The 17,911-nt window shown below is 47.1% G+C and overlaps 1 protein-coding gene across 1 annotated transcript in view; it reads left to right on the top strand.

The window, feature by feature from the left end:
- The window catches only part of LOC139275611 (cilia- and flagella-associated protein 44), a 292,909-nt gene that overhangs the window by 214,339 nt on the left and 60,659 nt on the right, over positions 1-17,911 (top strand). Inside the window, exon 26 of the mRNA XM_070892782.1 lies at positions 9,729-9,932. Coding sequence (XP_070748883.1) covers positions 9,729-9,932 — 204 coding nt within the window. The remainder of the gene's footprint in view (positions 1-9,728; positions 9,933-17,911) is intronic.

Genomic DNA, 17,911 nt, shown 5'->3' with positions numbered 1-17,911 from the left:
CCTGAGCTTCAATCCCTTACGCCCCCACCTCAATGAATTTCGAGCTCGGCACGATGCTGAGCTCTTTTTCCGCCTCCTTCGCCTCGTGCCCACTTCTTCAGCCAGAAGTCTTACCCCCGCACAACCGACCCTTTCTCCCGTTTTCAGAATTCTTGTTCTACCTGGACCCCTCCCTCTGGCCTCTTACCCCACTCTAGACCTCTTTGTTGCAAACTGTCGACAGGATATTGGTCGTATCAATCTCTCTGTTCCCTTCACTCACTCCAACCTACCACCCTCTGAACTTGCAGCACTCCGCTCGCTCAGAGCCAACCCCCAACCTTGTCATTAAACCTGCTGACAAGGGTGGCGCTGTTGTTGTTTGGCAAACCAACCTCTACCTTGCAGAGGCTGATCACCAATTCTCTGACACCTCCTCCTACCTCGTCACTGACCACATCTCCTCTGGAGATCTTCCCTTACAGCCACCAACCTCATAGTTCCCCAATCCCACACAGCCAGCTTCTATCTCCTTCCCAAGATCCACAAACAGGACTGCCCCGGTAGACCCATCGTTTCAGACCCTGTTCTTGTTCCTCAGAACTTATAGAAACATAGAAAATAAGTGCAGGAGTAGGCCCTTCGAGCCTGCACCACCATTCAATATGATTATGGCTGATCATGCAACTTCAGTACCCCATTCCTGCTTTCTCTCCATACCTCTTGATCCCTTTAACCATAAGGGCCACATCTAACTCCCTTTTGAATATATTTAGTGAATTGGCCTCAACAACTTTCTGTGGGAGAAAATTCCACAGGTTCACAATTCTCTGAGTGAAGAAGTTTCTCCTCATCTTGGTCCTAAATGGCTTACCCCTTATCCTTAGAATGTGACCCCTGGTTCTGGACTTCCCCAACATCAGGAACATTCTTCCTGCGTCTAACCTGTCCAATCCCGTCAGAATTTTATATGTTTCTATGAGATCCCCTCTCATTCTTCTAAATTCCAGTGAACATAAGCCTAGTCGATCCAGTCTTTCTTCATATGTCAGTCCTGCCATCCTAGTAATCGGTCTGGTGAACCTTCGCTGCACTCCCTCAATAGCAAGAATGTCCTTTCTCAGATTAGGAGACCAAAACTATACACAATATTCAAGGTGTGGCCTCACTAAGGCCTGTACAACTGCAGTTAGACCTCCCTGCTCCTATATTCAAATCCCCACGCTGTGAAGGCCAACATGCCATTGAGGCAGGTGACCTAATAGAAGTAATTATGTGCTTGTTGTGATGCTCTTAAAAGGGTTTTTAGCCAGAGCTTTTGATTTTTACTGGATGACCACGGGAATCACGCAGCATGGGAGCCTCGTCTGTCAAAGTGAGGCGGAAGCTTATTGGCTATTTTTTTTATTTATTCGTTCCTGGGATGTGGACGTCACTGGCAAGGCTGGCATTTAGTGCCCATCCCTAATTGCCCTTGAGAAGGTGGTGGTGAGCCATCTTCTTGAACCGCTGCAGTCCGTGTGATGAAGGTTCTCCCACAGTGCTGTTAGGGAGGGACATCCAGGATTTTGACCCAATGACAATGAAGGAACGGCGATATACTTCCAAGTTAGGATGGTGTGTGACTTGGAGGGGAACGTGGAGGTGATGGTGTTCCCATGCGCCTGCTGCTCTTGTCCTTCTAGGTGATGTAGGTCACGGATTTAGGAAGTGCTGCCGAAGAATCCTTGGTGAGTTGCTGCAGTGCATCTTGTAGATGGTACACACTGCAGCCACGGTGCGCCGGTGTTGAAGGGAGTGAATGTTTAAGGTGGTGGATGGGGTGCCGATCAAAGGGCTGCTTTATCCTGGATGGTGTTGAGCTTCTTGAGTGTTGTTCCATCACACTCCTGACTTGTGCCTTGTAGATGATGGAAAGGCTTTGGGGAGGTGAGACACTCACCACAGAATACCTAGTCTCTGACCTGCTCTTGTAGCCACAGTATTTATGTGGCTGGTCCAGTTAAGTTTCTGGTCAGTGGTGACCCCTAGGATGTTGATGGTGGGGGATTTGATGATGGTAATGCCGTTGAATGTTATGGGGCAGTGGTTAGACTCTCGCTTGTTGGAGATGGTCATTGCCTGGCACTTGTGTGGCACAAATGTTACTTGTCACTTATCAACCCAAGCCTGAATACCGTCCAGGTCTTGCTGCATGTGGGCATGGACTGCTTCATTATCTGAGGAGTTGCAAATGGAACTGAACACTGTGCAATCATCAGCGAACATCCCCACTTCTGACCTTATGGTGGAGGGAAGGTCATTGATGAAGCAGGTGAAGATGGCTGGGCCTAGGACACTGCCTTGAGGAACTCCTGCAGTGATGTCCTGAGGCTGAGATGATTGACCTTCAACCACCACAACCATCTTCCTATGACTCCAGCCAGTGGAGAGTTCACCCCTGATTCCCATTGACTTCAGTTTTACTAAGGCTTCTTGATGCCACACTCGGTCGAATGCTGCCTTGATGTCAAGGGCAGTCACTCTCACCTCTCCTCTGAAATTTTGTCCATGTTATCACCAAGTCTGTTTAATGACATCTGGAGCTGAGTACATTGTGTGCCCTTGCTACACAGTGCTTCTTTCAAGTGGTGCTCAACATGGAGGAGTGCTGATTCATCAGCTGAGGGAGGGTGGTAGGTTGTAATCAGCAGAAAGTTTCCTTGTCCATGCTTGACCTGAAGCCATGAGACTTCATGGGGTCCAGAGTTAATGTTGAGGATACCAGGGCCACCCCCGCCCCCGCCCCCCCCCCCATATACCACTGTGCCACCACCCTTGGTGGGCCTGTCCTACCGGTGGGATAGGATATACCCAGGGATGGTGATGGAGGAGTTGGGAACATTGGCTGAAAGGTATGATTCTGTTGACTAGAAATTCAACACATTTGCGCCTCTTGTTAGTGCCCCTGGGGCCTTCAGCGGGAGTTCAGTGGCGGCTCTACGGCTTTGTGCCCCAATCTCCTGCGTTCGGAGATCATGACATCATCGCCACGCGCATCGCCACGTTAGCGCCCAGGCCCCGAAATTCATTCTTTCTCCACCACCCATCCGCACCCCCCTCCCTATGAGAGTGGCAGGCAAAAACACAGGAAGCTGCAGGAGGCGTGGCTCAGGTGGCCGGCTGATGATTTGAGGCAAGGCGGCCGAGTGAAAAAGGTTAAAAAAAACGTACCACCTTGTTGGCGCTGCTGATCCGGTTTCTTCTAGAGGTCCTGGCCGCAATTGCTCAGCCTGGCACTCTGCTGATCGTGCGGCTCCCCCCGCTCCATGGTGATCCAGGTAGGTCACCCTCCCTCCCTCCCTTCCCTCCTCTCTCCCTCCCTCCCTTCCCCCCTCTCTCCCTCCCCCCCTCTCTCCCTCCCTCCCTTCCCCCCTCTCTCCCTCCCTCCCTTCCCCCCTCCCTCCCTTCCCCCCTCCCTCCTTCCTCCCTCCCTCCCTCCCTTCCCCCCCTCCCCCCCCTCTCCCTCCCTCCCTTCCCCCCTCTCTCCCTCCCTCCTCTCTCCCTCCCTCCCTTCCCCCCTCTCTCCCTCCCCCCCCTCTCTCCCTCCCTCCCTTCCCCCCTCTCCCTCCCTCCCTTCCCCCCTCTCTCCCTCCATCCCTTCCCCCCTCTCTCCCTCCCCCCCTCTCTCCCTCCCTCCCTTCCCCCCTCTCTCCCTCCCTCCCTTCCCCCCTCTCTCCCTCCCTCCCTTCCCCCCTCTCTCCCTCCCTCCCTTCCCCCCTCCCTTCCCCCCCTCTCTCCCTCCCTCCCTTCCCCCCTCTCTCCCTCCCTCCCTTTCCCCCTCTCTCCCTCCCTCCCTTCCCCCCTTCCTTCCCCCTCCCTCCCTCCCTCCCTTCCCCCTCCCTCCCTCCCTCCCTTCCCCCCCTCTCTCCCTCCCTCCCTTCCCCCCCCTCTCTCCCTCCCTCCCTTCCCCCCTCTCTCCCTCCCTCCCTTCCCCCCTCTCTCCCTCCCTCCCTTCCCCCCTCCCTCCTTCCTCCCTCCCTCCCTCCCTTCCCCCCCCTCCCCCCCTCCCTCTCCCCCTCCCTCCTTCCCTCCTGGGTTGAGTGTGCCATTGTCGTGTCCGTAGCTGGTGCTGAGGTTGATGCCGGGTGGTCCGTTCATTTAATTTAAATTAAATTTTCATAGCACACTTTTTCCTGGCAGCTGTCATGACTCTCGTTCTGCGTCCTCCCTCAGATCTTCGCACCACCGAAGGCACTTAGCGGCTGGCTGCTGGGAGACAAGGGCTATCCACTGAAGATGTGGCTCTTGAGGAGGCCAAGCAATGAGGACGAAGAGCGTTATAATGAAAGCCACATGTCCACCAGATGTGTTATAGAGCAGACAATAGATGCTCATGATGTGCTTCAAATGCCTTGACAGATCTGGAGGAGCCCTTCAGTACGCACCAGTCAGGGTCTCCAGAATGGATGCTGCGCACAGCACAACATAGCGCAGCAGCGAGGATTAGTGCTGCATGAGGAGCAATGTGCACATCCCGAAGCCTCATTAGAGGAGGAGCCACAAGTCGGAAGAACAGGAGGAAGCTAAGGTCCAGATGGCACCAGCAGTGGAGCACATTGCTGTTCGGGAGGCCAGGAATGGCCTCATCATGGCCAGATTTACTTAACTTCCTGAAATGCACGCATATGGCTGCCACATGCTGTGCCAAGTTCCCCCTTCAATACCGTAAAGCATCCCTACAATGACGAAGCCATTCTGGAGGTTACGTAATGTCTCATCATTCACTCAAACTCACAAAGCCACTTCCAAGGTAGCAGATAAAAATGGGCATGACCGGAAAATGGTGAAAAAAAATACTTTTGCATGTGTGATAACAGAAATGGAACCTTAACAATAACACTTATTTATACACCCATGTACATACCCTTGTTCAATTAGGATTGTGGCTTTTTTCTTTTACGTATGCTTCTGCAAAGTGTGACCCCTGTGGCTTCAGCAGAGGTAGAGGCAGGCTGCTCAATTCCCTGCTGCTGCTACGTAGATGCTTTTGGCGGACGTCCTCTGGGTTTTGCGGAAGACTGCTCCTCCTGCGACTGTGCAGGGGCAGACTCGGCCATTGCGATCCGTGGAAGCATCTGGGGCTCTGACTGAGGGGGTGGCAACGTGGGAGAAGTGTGAGCACTTTGAGCGGAGCCCCCAACTTCTATGTCCCCTTTCACCATCATCCCTCTCATTGGCCACCCGCACTTCCCTGCTAGCAAGGAGCTGGAGAGCACCTTACTACATAGCTGTGGGGCCATGAGGACCCGAGTTTATGATTAGATCCCTCCTGGAGAGGAGGCCTATGAGTCTCTGCCTTCTGTTCTCCATAGCTAGCTTGTGCTCATGTGAGTGGCACATTAGCTGCTCCATGCAGGTGGCCATCCTTTCCATGGAGGAACACATCGATGTCATCGCCTGCGACACGGTGTTGCTCATGTTGGGGATGGACTCCTCCATTCTCTGCAAAACCTGCCAGAGCTTCCTGCATTTCTTGCTGGCCCTCCAGGATTGCCCTCTTTCTCGATGATCCCCAATGTTCAACGTCTGCATGCAGCTGAGCAGAGCTGGGAACGTCCTGCGCCTTCTGATGAGGAGTTTCCGCTGCTGTCCCTGTCTCCGCCATCTGCACTTGCTTACTTGTGATGTGTGAGACACCAGGTGACAACACTACTCTAGCTCGCATAGGACCCACCAAGGTGTGCAAATCTGCGCTGGTGCTGGGTGAGCTTGGGTCTGCTGACGGTACATCCTCAGAGTCTGGAGGCTCCTCTGAGGAGTCGTCTTCCTCCTCCGACTGAACAGTTGGGGGCTCTTAATGGACCAGTGGGAGAGTAAAGAGATAATTTAGAAATGTTATATTAAGAATGGGTAACGATACTATTATGCGCATGATGAACATTAACTGGCTGCTGACATCAGTCACCATTTGAGTGGCTGCTGCGTACCATGTGGCTGTATGAGATATAATTCTGTCACCATGTTGCTGAGAGGACCCCCTCTCTCTCCCACCACCAGCAGCTCTGCAACTCTCGATACTTTCAGGACCACCTCCTCTGCTGCAGTCAAAGTACTGAAGCCTGGAGGGCCACCTCCGGTTCTCTCCCTCTCCCTGTTGTTGTCTCTTATGCAAGGCGGGAAAGAAAAGTTTGAGTGAGAGTGATGGAACGAGTGTGAGGAATGAGTGGGTTACATCTGTAGAGAGTGACTATGAGGGAGTGTGGTGCCAATGCCAAATGGCCTCTTTCTGTGGTGTTACTCGGTATGATTACATTAGGGTGAGCGATAGTTAGTCAGATGGGGATGTGAGTATGCACATAGAGAGGGATGGGTGGACGTGCAAGGTATGTTATGTGAGTAATGATGTGCAGGAGCAGGCTTGGGAAGGCAGAGTGATGGGAATGTGGTGACAGGCACATCAGGATGAACGTGAGCGTGGTTTTGCATTCACCTTTCCTGATCTCATCAGATCATTGAATCTCTTCCTGCACTGTACCATGTCCTCCCGACAACATCCCTGCTGCTGACCTCCTCAGCAATTTGGAGCCAGGCCCTTCTGGTCCTTTGAGGAGGTCTCTTCCGCCCATCAGCAGGCAAAAGGACCTTCCCTGCGTGTCTGACTTCCTGCACCAGAATATGTAGCGAGTCATCCGAAAAGCGGGGTGCAGCCCTGTCTTTGTGATCTCATTTTTATAACTCTCAGCAATAAGACAATTCTCTGTATTACTCCCTCCACACTCCTACATCAACCTTCAAATGCGATGTGGCCGTGGCTGCTTTAAATCTCTCTGCTGGAAATTAGTCATTGATGACATCATCAGACTCGCACTATTTAATAGGGTCAGCAAACGCGCATGATTACTTTAATAGAGACCATTAACTGAAGTGGAGAATGCACTGTTCACATCTTTGGGCTCCTGGCCCACACCCACGCAACCCATCTTGAGTCTAAAAATTCTGGCCGATATCTCTATTTCCTCCCACGTCTCCCACCCCACTTCTTTCCATGCCCTCTTCAAATTCATCTCGTTCATGGAAACTATCCTTTGATCCCATTCCCATTAAACTGCTGACCATTCTACTTCCTTTTCCTGCCCCCGTCCATCTCCCATGTTATGATAAACGGTTCCTTCTTTTCAGGCACTGCCCCCGCCTTTGAAAACCACCTTTATCACGCCACATCCTCAAAAATCCCATTCTCTCTTTCTCCGCACCCCCCCCCCCCCCCCACACTTCCCTTTCCACGCTAACTACCCCATCTCCAATCTCCCTTTCCTCTCCAGAAACCTTGAATTTGTTGTCGCTTCCCAGATCTGTGTCCATCTGTCCCGGAACTCCAATCAGGTTTCTGCTGCTCCCAGTACTGGTCTCCAGTCATCTTGGTTAATCCTTGCCACCCTTCAAGATGTAGCTCGGGATCTGGAATATTAGGTCCTTCATTGAAACACCTGTGAACAACTCATCCCTTTTCGGCGTGGAAGCAAGTGATCCTCGTTTCGAGGGACTGCCTATGATAGGATGATGACTCCCAGTGCACCATAACAGCCCGAGTCAAAGTCACCAATGCCATTCTCTGTGACAGTGACCATGGTACATTCTTCCACTGAGCACCTGGCCAATATGTGTTGGACTCCTTGAGGACATTTGTAAGGCTGGAGCAGCATAAGCATTTTCACTAAGCAGTATTGTCTTCAGTTGACAACTTGGGATGATGAGTGCTGGCCTATAGGTGGAGACCCTCAGAACTCCACTGCCCATATTTATATAATTTTGGTACATATTTCATTAATGGATTTGTAGCTTCAATGAACAAAGAGAAATGGTAAATAGAACATGCTGGAAAATACTTAGCAGGTCAGGCAGCATCTGTGGAGAGAGAAATCGAGTTAAGGTTTCAGGTCCGTGACCTTTCATTAGAACTGGAAGATGCGGGAGATTAAAGCTGTGTGACGGTTTCATTTTTTAAAAACCTGTGCCTTGTTCTAGCTCCCATTTTGATGATTTTACCTCAGTGTTTCAGTGCTCTTGTTGTTTCTCATTTCTCGACAATAAAAGACAAAATCCTGTCTCAGAAGGAGAATGCGGCACAGGAAGAGTTGGAGGGTGGGGCTGGGTCCAGGCAGGAATCATCTTGCTGTGGGGTCATGGCTAGTCCCTCTCTTGCATGAGGAAGTTGAGCGTATTTTCTGGAATTCTTTGAGGATGTAATAAACAGGGTGGATAAAGGGGAACCAGTGGATGTGGTGTATTTGGACTTCCAAAAGGCATTTGACAAGGTGTCACATAAAAGGTTACTGCACAAGATAAAAGTTCACGGGGTTGGGGGTAATATATGAGCATAGATAGAGGATTGGCTAACTAACAGAAAACAGAGAGTCGGAATAAATGGTTCATTCTCGAGTTGGCAATCAGTAACTAGTGGGGTGCCACAGGGATCAGTGCTGGGACACCAACTATTTACAATCTATATTAATGATTTGGAAGAAGGGACTGAGTGTAACGTAGCCAAGTTTGCTGACGATACAAAGATGGGGGGAAAAGCAATGTGTGAGGAGGACACACAAAATCTGCAAAAGGACATAGACAGGCTAAGTGAGTGGGCAAAAATTTGGCAGATGGAGTATAATGTTGAAAAGTGTGAGGTCATGCATTTTGGCAGAAAAAAAATCAAAGAGCAAGTTATTATTTAAATCGACAAAAATTGCATAAGTGCTGCAGCACAGCAGGACCTGGCCGGGGGGGGATGGCGGGGGGTACTTGTGCATGAAACACAACATGCAGGTTAGTATGCAGGTACAGCAAGTGATCAAGAAGGCCAATGGAATTTTGGCCTTTATTGCAAAGGAGATGGAGTATAAAAGCATGGAAGTCTTGCTACAGTTATACAGGGTATTGGTGAGGCCACATCTGGAATACTGCGCGCAGTTTTGGTTTCCATATTTACGAAAGGATATACTTGCTTTGGAGGCAGTTCACTGGGTTGATTCCAGAGATGAGGGGGTTGACTTATGAGGAAAGGTTGAGTAGGTTGGGCCTCTACTCATTGGAATTCAGAAGAATGAGAGGTGATCTTATCGAAACGTATAAGATTATGAGGGGGCTTGACAAGGTGGATGCAGAGAGGATGTTTCCACTAATTGGAGAGACTAGAACTAGAGGCATAATCTTAGAATAAGAGGCCGCCCATTTAAATCTGAGATGAGGAGAAATTTCTTCTCAGAGTTGTGGATCTGTGGAATTCGTTGCCTCAGAGAGCTATGGAAGCCGGGACATTGATTACATTTAAGACAGAAATAGACAGTTTCTTAAACGATAAGGGGTTATGGGGAGCGGGCGGGGAAGTGGATCTGAATACATGATTGTATCAGCCATGATCTTATTGAATGGCTGAGCAGGCTCGAGGGGCCGTATGGCCTACCCCTGCTCCTATTTCTTATGTTCTTATAAAGTTGAACGTCTTTGAAAGAGTCGGGGAGACGCTTGAGTACCGTGCGCAACCGGCCACTTTGAGCTGTTGAATTAAAATTAGCCATTTGAAAATAACACAAATTATTTACTGAAAATATAACGAGTCCCAAATGAATGTGGTTTCCAAAGACAAGGTTGCCAGTTGTCGAGGGGTGAAAGTTCAGTATGCAGAGTGCTGAATCTCTGGAATCCTTGAATGGGAAGTGGGAGCAATTTCCTGCAGCTGACAAATGTAATCTTTAATTCCATTCCCTCTCCAGATCAATGAATTGATAAAGAACTTCGATGCAGAGCTCCGGGTCCTTTGCCACCAGAAATGTAAGCTGGATATCGCTATGAAGATGGCTGACTTACGGCATATTACACTTTTCGAAGAGGTTCTTCTCTTGAAAGAGTTTGAAAAGAGTGAGGACATTTTGCAGCAACGCGTCAACCAACGCATTTATGAGTGGCTGGAAACACAAGTAAGCAACCAATTCGCTTCTCTTTGGTCTTGTGGTTAGTAAAAAAAATTCTGAAATAAACTACAATTATTGAACCTATTTTCTTCATTAAAAGGTGGTGATCAGCAATATTCCTATAGAACTCATACTGCACTCTTGCACTGGAACGTTACCTAATGGAAGGCAAATTCTAGAAGTACAGAATTTTACGGCTCAGAAGATGGTTATCCATCCCATCCTGCCTGTGCTGGCTCTCAAAGAATGATCCACTTGGTGCCAATCCCTTGCCCTTTCAAATACATGAATATTGCTATCTTTATTAAAGGGAACTGGATACAATCAGAGGGCAGTGACAGGGATGAAGCTAAGCAATAGTCAGTCATAGGCAGTCCCTTGGAATCAAGGAAGACTTGCTTCCACTCTTAAAATGAATCCTTAGATGGCTGAACAGTCCAATACGAGAGCCACAGTCCCTGTCACAGGTGGGACAGATAGTCGTTGAGGGTAAGGGAGGGTGGGACTGGTTTGCCGCACGCTCTTTCCGCTGCCTGCGCTTGATTTCTGCATACTCTTGGCAATGAGACTCAAGGTGCTCAGCGCCCTCCCAATGCACTTCCTCCACTTAGGGCGGTCTTTGGCCAGGGACTCCCAGATGTCAGTGGGGGATGTTGTACTTTATTGGGGACATTTCCTCTGCCCACCTTTGGCTCATTTGCCGTGAAGGAGTTCCGAGTAGAGCACTTGCTTTAGGAGTCTCGTGTCTGGCATGTGGACAATATGGCCTGCCCAGTGGAGCTCATCAAGTGTGGTCAGTGCTTCAATGCTGGGGATGTTGGCTAACATTGGTGCGTCTGTCCTCCCAGGTGATTTGTAGGATCTTGCGGAGACATCGATAGGCCATATGAAGGGAGCTATCAAACTCTACTAGCAATTACTTCCCCAACCCCGTCACTAGAAAATAGGACCTGTAGCGCTGAGCAATACACCACACACCACCTCTCACCACACAGGGAAGGGAAGAGAAGAAAAGGAAAGAAGCAGAAGAGCATAGAGAAGAAAGTAACAGGTGAGAAGAGAAAGAGAGGCACGGGAGCAAAGGCTTTTTTCAAAAGTGATTTTAAAAGAGGAAAGAAACTCAGACACTCAGCATGAGGAGACACACTGCTCTACTTTTATCTCCTGTTGATGCACAGTTTGCAGGCTGGGAAATTCTGTAAACTGTTCGTGCTCCAAATGCATAGCGATGCATTCAAAGCTCTCTCTTAACTGTTGTTAGATAAAAATATTATAAAATATGTATTTTTAAATTTTCTATTTTGCTTAAACCCATATTTTGGAAACTGGAAATTACAGTTACTGAAAGAAATGATGGATGAAAAACATTTTCCAGGCTGAGAAACAGAAAGCAGAGAGTAGTGGTGAATGGCTGTTTTTCAGACTGGAGGGAAGTATACAGGGTTCAGTATGAGGACCCTGCTGTTTTTGTTACTACAACAACTTGTATTTATGTAGTGGCTTTATCATAGTAAAACGTCCCGAGGCGCTTCACAGGAGCACTATAAAACAAGATTTGACACCGAGCCATATAAGGAGATATTAGGGCAGATAACATAAGAACATGACGTACCAAATGAACAGGAGCAGCCCATTTGGCCCCTCGAGCCTGCTGCGCCATTTAATTAGATCATGGCTGATCTGATCTTCGGTTCAGCTCCACTTCCCTGCCCGCTCCCCATAATCCTTCACTCCTTTATTGCTCAAAAATCTGTCTATCTCCACCTTAACTATATTCAAGGACCCAGCCTCCACGGCTCTCTGAGGCAGAGAATTCCACAGATTTATGATCCTGTGAGAGAAGAAATTACTCACCTCAGTTCTAAATGGACAACCTCTTATTCTAAATCTATGCCCCCAATTCTAGATTCCCCCACATGGGGAAACATCCTTTCTGCATTTACCTTGTCGTGCCTCCCATTATCTTATGTTTCAATAAGATTACCTCTCATTCTTCTAAACTCCAATGAGTATAGGCCCAACCTTTCTTCATAAGTCAACCCCTTCATCTCAGAATCAACCTAGTGAACCTTCTCTGAACTGCCTCCAATGCAAGTATATCCCTCCTTAAATAGATTGACCAAAACTGTACGCAGTACTCTAGTGGCCTCACCAATACCCTATACAGATGTAGCAGGACTTCTCTGCTTTTATACTCTATCCCCTTGCAATAAAGGCCAACATTCCATTTGCCTTCCTGATCACTTGCTGTATCTGCATACTCACTTTTTGTGTTTCATGCACAAGGGACCCCTAGGTCCCTCTGTACTGCAGCATTTAGTAATTTCTCTCCATTTAGATAATTCACATTTTTATTTTTCCTGTCATAGTGGATAACCTCACATTTCTCACGTTATACTCCAAATGTTTGCCCACTCACTTAGCCTGTCTATATCCTTTTGTAGATTTTTTGAGTCCTCCTCACAATTTGCTTTCCTGCTCATCTTTTTATCATCAGCAAACTTGGCTGCATTGCACTCGGTCCCTTCATCCAAGTCATTAATATAGATTGTAAATAGTTGAGGCCCCAGCACCGATCCCTGTGGCACCCCACTCGTTACCGTTTGCCAACCGGAAAGTGGCCCATTTATCCCCACTCTCTGTTTTCTGTTAGTTAGCCAATCCGCTATCCATGCTAATATATTACCCCTAACCCTGTGAGCTTTTTTCTTATATAGTCGCCTTTTATGTGGCACCTTATCAAATGCCTTCTGGAAATCCAAATATACCACATCCACTGGTTCCCCCTTATCCACTCTGCTTGGTCCATCCTTAAAGAATGTTAGTAAATTTGTCAAACATGATTTCCCTTTCATGAAACCATGCTGACTCTGCTCGACTGTATTATGTTTTTCCAAATGTCCTGCTACTGCTTCCTTAATAATGAACTCCAACATTTTCCCAATGACAGATGTTAGGCTAACTGATCCATAGTTTCCTGCTTTCTCTCTGCCTCCTTTTTTAAATAGGGGCGTTACATTTGCGGTTTTCCAATCCGCTGGAACTTCTCCAGAATCCAGGGAATTTTGGTAGATTACAACCAATGCATCCACTATCTCTACAGCCACTTCTTTTAAGACCCTAGGATGCAAGCCATCAGGTCCAGGGGACTTGTCCACCTTTAGTCCCATTATTGAATTGAGTACTTTTTCTTTAGTGATAATTATTTTAAGACCCTCCCTCCCTATAGCCCCTTGATTATCCATTATTGGAATGATTTTAGTGTCTTCTACTGTGAAGACCGATACAAAATATTTGTTCAAAGTCTCTGCCATTTCCCTGTTTCCCATAATAAATTCCCCAGTCTCATCCTCTAAGGGACCAACATTTATTTTAGCTACTCTCTTCCATTTTATATACCTGTTGAAGCTCTTACTGTCTGTTTTTATATTTCTTGCTAGTTTACTCTCATAATCTATTTTCCCCCTCTATTTTTTTAGTCATCCTTTGCTGGGTTTTAAACATTTCCCAATCCTCTGCCCTCCCACTAATCTTGGCCACTTTGTATGCCATTGTTTTCAATTTGATACCATCCTTTACTTCCTTGGTTAGCCACGGATAATTCTAGAAACATAGAAACATAGAAAATAGGTGCAGGAGTAGGCCATTCGGCCCTTCGAGCCTGCACCGCCATTCAATGAGTTCATGGCTGAACATGCAACCTCAGTATCCCATTCCTGCTTTCTCGCCATATCCCTTGATCCCCCTAGTAGTAAGGACTATATCTAACTCCTTTTTGAATATATTTAGTGAATTGGCCTCAACAACTTTCTGTGGTAGAGAATTCCACAGGTTCACCACTCTCTGGGTGAAGAAGTTTCTCCTCATCTCAGTCCTAAATGGCTTACCCCTTATCCTTAGACTATGACCCCTGGTTCTGGACTTCCCCAACATTGAGAACATTCTTCCTGCATCTAACCTGTCTAAACCCGTCAGAATTTTAAACGTTTCTATGAGATCCTCTCTCATTCTTCTGAACTCCAGTGAATACAAGCCCAGTTGATCCAGTCTTTCTTGATATGTCAGTCCCGCCATCCCGGGAATCAGTCTGGTGAACCTTCGCTGCACTCCCTCAATAGCAAGAATGTCCTTCCTCAAGTTAGGAGATCAAAACTGTACACAATACTCCAGGTGTGGCCTCACCAAGGCCCTGTAGCAATACCTCCCTGCCCCTGTACTCAAATCCCCTCGCTATGAAGGCCAACATGCCATTTGCTTTCTTAACCGCCTGCTGTACCTGCATGCCAACCTTCAATGACTGATGTACCATGACACCCAGGTCTCGTTGCACCTCCCCTTTTCCTAATCTGTCACCATTCAGATAATAGTCTGTCTCTCTGTTTTTACCACCAAAGTGGATAACCTCACATTTATCCACATTATACTTCATCTCTCTTCTCTTAATCTTTCCTTCTCATTGGAATATATTTTTGTTGAGAGTTATGAAATATCTCCTTAAATGTCTGCCATTACCTATCAACTGTCTTACACATTAATCTATTTTACCAGTCGATTTTAGCCAACTTTGCTTTCATACCTTTGTATTCACCTTTATTTACGATCAGGACACTGGTTTGCGATCCGATTTTCTAACCCTCCAACTGAATTTGAAATTCAACCATGTTATGACCACTATTTCCTAGAGGATCCTTTACTATGAGATCATTTATTAATCCTGTCTCATTACACAGTACAAGATCTAAGATAGCCTGCTCCCTGGTTGGTTCCGTAACGTATGTTCAAGGAAACCATTCCAGATACACTCTATGAACTCTATTTCCACCTCCATAACACCGGCTATCTCTGACCCTGCCTCAACTCATCTGCTTTTGAAAGCCTGGTTATTGACTTCTCTGCTCAGAGAAATAGGTGCTTCCTATCCCCTCATAATTTTATACACCTCAATTAAGTCTCCCCGCAGCCTCTTGTGTTCCAAAGAAAACAACCCCAGCCTATCCAATCTTTTCTCATAGCTAAAATTCTCCAGTCCTGCTAACATCCTTGTCAATCTCCTCTGTACTCTCCTCGTGCAATCAAATCTTTCCTGTAATGTGGTGACCACAACTCTACGCAGTGGTTTAGCTGTAGCCTAACTAGTGTCTGATATAGTTCTAGCATAACCTCTTTGCTCTTATATTCTATGCCTCAGCTAATAAAGGAATGCCGTATGCCTTCTTAACTATCTTATCTACCTGTCCTTTATCTTCATGAATCTGTGGACATGCACTCCAAGGTTCCTCTGTTCCTCTACATTTCTCACTGTCCTACCATTTAATGTGTATTCCCTTGCCTTGTTAGCCCTCCCCAAATGCATTACCTCACACTTCTCCGAATTGAATTCCATTTGCCACTGTTCTGCCCACCTGACCAGTTCATTGATACCTTCCTGCAGTCTACAGCTTTCTTCCTGACTATCAACCACAGGGCTAATTTTTGAATCATCTACAAACTTCTTAATAATGCCCTTTACATTGAAGTCTAAGTCACTGATATAGAGCACAAAAAACAAGGGACCAAGTAATGAGCCCTGCGCAACCCCACTAGAAATGGCCTTCCAGTCACAAAAACACCCGTTGACCATTACTCTTTGCTTCTTGCTACTGAGCCAATTTTGGATGCAATTTGCCACTTTCCCTTGGATCCCAAGGGCTTTTACTTTTTTGACCAACCTGCCATGTGGAATCTTGTCAAAGGCCTTGCTAAAACACATGTAAACGACATCAAATGCATTACCTTCATCGACCCCCCTCATTACCTCCTCAAAAAATTCAAACAAATTAGTCAGACATGTCCTTCCCTTAACAAATCCGTACTGACTGTCCTTGATTAATCCATGACTTTCTAAATAATGATTTTATACTGCCCCTCAGAATTTTTTCCAATAATTTTCCCACCACTCTTTCTTTTTAAACAATGGCACAACGTTAGCAGTCCTCCAGTCCTCTGTAGCCAGAGAGAATTGGAAAATGATGATCAGAGCCTCCGCTATTACCTCCCTTGCCTCTCTTAACAACCTGGGATAGATTTGATCTGAGCCAGGCGATTTATCTACTTTCAAATATGCTAAACCTCTTAATACTTCCTCTCTATGTTTATGCCATCTAATATTTCACACTCCTGCTCCATAACTATAATGCCTACATCGTCCTTCTCTTCTGTGAAGGCAGATGCAAAATATTCATGAAGTACCATACTCATGTCTTTCGCTCCACACACAGGTTACTTTATTGGTCTCTAATAGGCCCTACTCTTTCCTTAATTATTTATTTTCTTGCTCTTTATTGCCTGAACTCCAGAAAGTAATTCACACTGTGAGGATTTTGTGAAATTTAAAGATGCTGTCACAAAATCTTAAAATAATTCAGCAGTGAAGGAGGCCATTATTATTGAATCATCTGCTGCTAAAACCCTCATCCATGTCTTTGTTACCTCTAGACTTGACTACTCCAATGTACTCCTGGCTGGCTTCCCACATTCTACCCTACATAAACTTGAGGTCATCCTAAACTCAGCAACCCATGTCCTAACTCGCACCAAGTCCCGATCACCCATCACCCCAGTCTCGCTGACCTACATTGGCTCTCGGTTAAGCACCGTCTCGATTTCAAAATTCTCATCCTTGTTTATAAATCCCTTCATGGCCTCGCCCCTCCCTATCTCTGTAATCTCCTTCAGACTCACAACCCCCCCGAGATGTGCTCCTCAAATTCGGCCCTCTTGAGCATCCCTGATTATAACTGCTCAACCATTGGTGGGTGTGCCTTCAGCTGTCTGTGCCCTAAGCTCTGGAACTCCCTCTCTGCCTCTCTACCTCTCTTTCCTCCTTTAAAATGCTTCTTAAAATCTACCTCTTTGCCCAAGCTTTCGGTCATTTACTGTAATTTCTTCTTATGAGGCACAGTGTCAAATGTATTTGTTTCGTCATTGGGAAAATGCTGGAGTCCATTATTAAGGAAGTAGTAATAGGACATTTAGAAACTCATAATACAGTCAGGCAGAGTCAGCATGGTTTTATGAAAGGGGAATTATGTTTGACAAATTTTCTGGAGTTCTTTGAGGATGTAACGAGCAGTGTGGATAAAGGGGAACCAGTAGATGCCGTGTATTTGGATTTCCTGAAGGCATTCGATAAGGTGCCACATAAAAGGTTAATGTGCAAGATAGGAGCTCACGGGGTTGAGGGTAATATATTAGCATGGATCCTGCTGTACCTGCCCACGCTCCAATCACTGACCTGGCGAGGTTGGGGCACAGGAGTGGCGAGGTTGGGGCGCAGGAGTGGCGTGAGTTCAGGGCCCAGAAGAGGTGAAGACCCAGGGGCAGCACGGGCCAGTCCACACTGTGATTGTTTGCCCACTAGGTCCGGGCAGCAGACCTGGTCTCTTGGTTAATCCTTGCCACTGGACCAAGACCTAGCTCTGTCAAGCCCGTGTGGTGGCTGGTGTGCAACGGCCACCAGACGTTAAAAAAAAATCCACGCACAGGCATCTTCCACCCTTCAGGATGTAGTTCAGGATCTGGAATATTAGGTCCTTCATTGAAACACCTGTGAGCTCATCCCTTTTTGGCGTGGAGCAAGTCATCCTCGATACGAGGGACTGCCGATGATGATGATGATGAATTAATAATATACTTGTCGGTGTCCTGTGACAGCGTATGGTGAGTCAGAGAGTACCATCTGTCACACGTGGATATTAAGGGAATCGCGAGATATGGGGAAAGTGAAGTTGAGGTAGAAAATCAGCCGTGATCTTATTGAATGGCGGAGCAGGCTCGAGGGGACGAATGGCCTACTCCTGCTCCGAAGTTTTATGTTATGTAATTGGGCCACAGATGATGCTTTCTGTCCTGATCAGTAGTATCATACTGTTAGGTACATGATGCTGCTTTATCACAATCTCAGCACGCTAACCTATCATCACTTAGTAACATTGTAAAAGGATATT

The sequence above is a fragment of the Pristiophorus japonicus genome, chromosome 11 (assembly GCF_044704955.1).
Source record: "Pristiophorus japonicus isolate sPriJap1 chromosome 11, sPriJap1.hap1, whole genome shotgun sequence".
Classification (NCBI taxonomy): domain Eukaryota; kingdom Metazoa; phylum Chordata; class Chondrichthyes; family Pristiophoridae; genus Pristiophorus; species Pristiophorus japonicus.
Note: the sequence above shows the minus strand (reverse complement) of the source record. Positions and strands in the feature narration are given on the sequence as shown.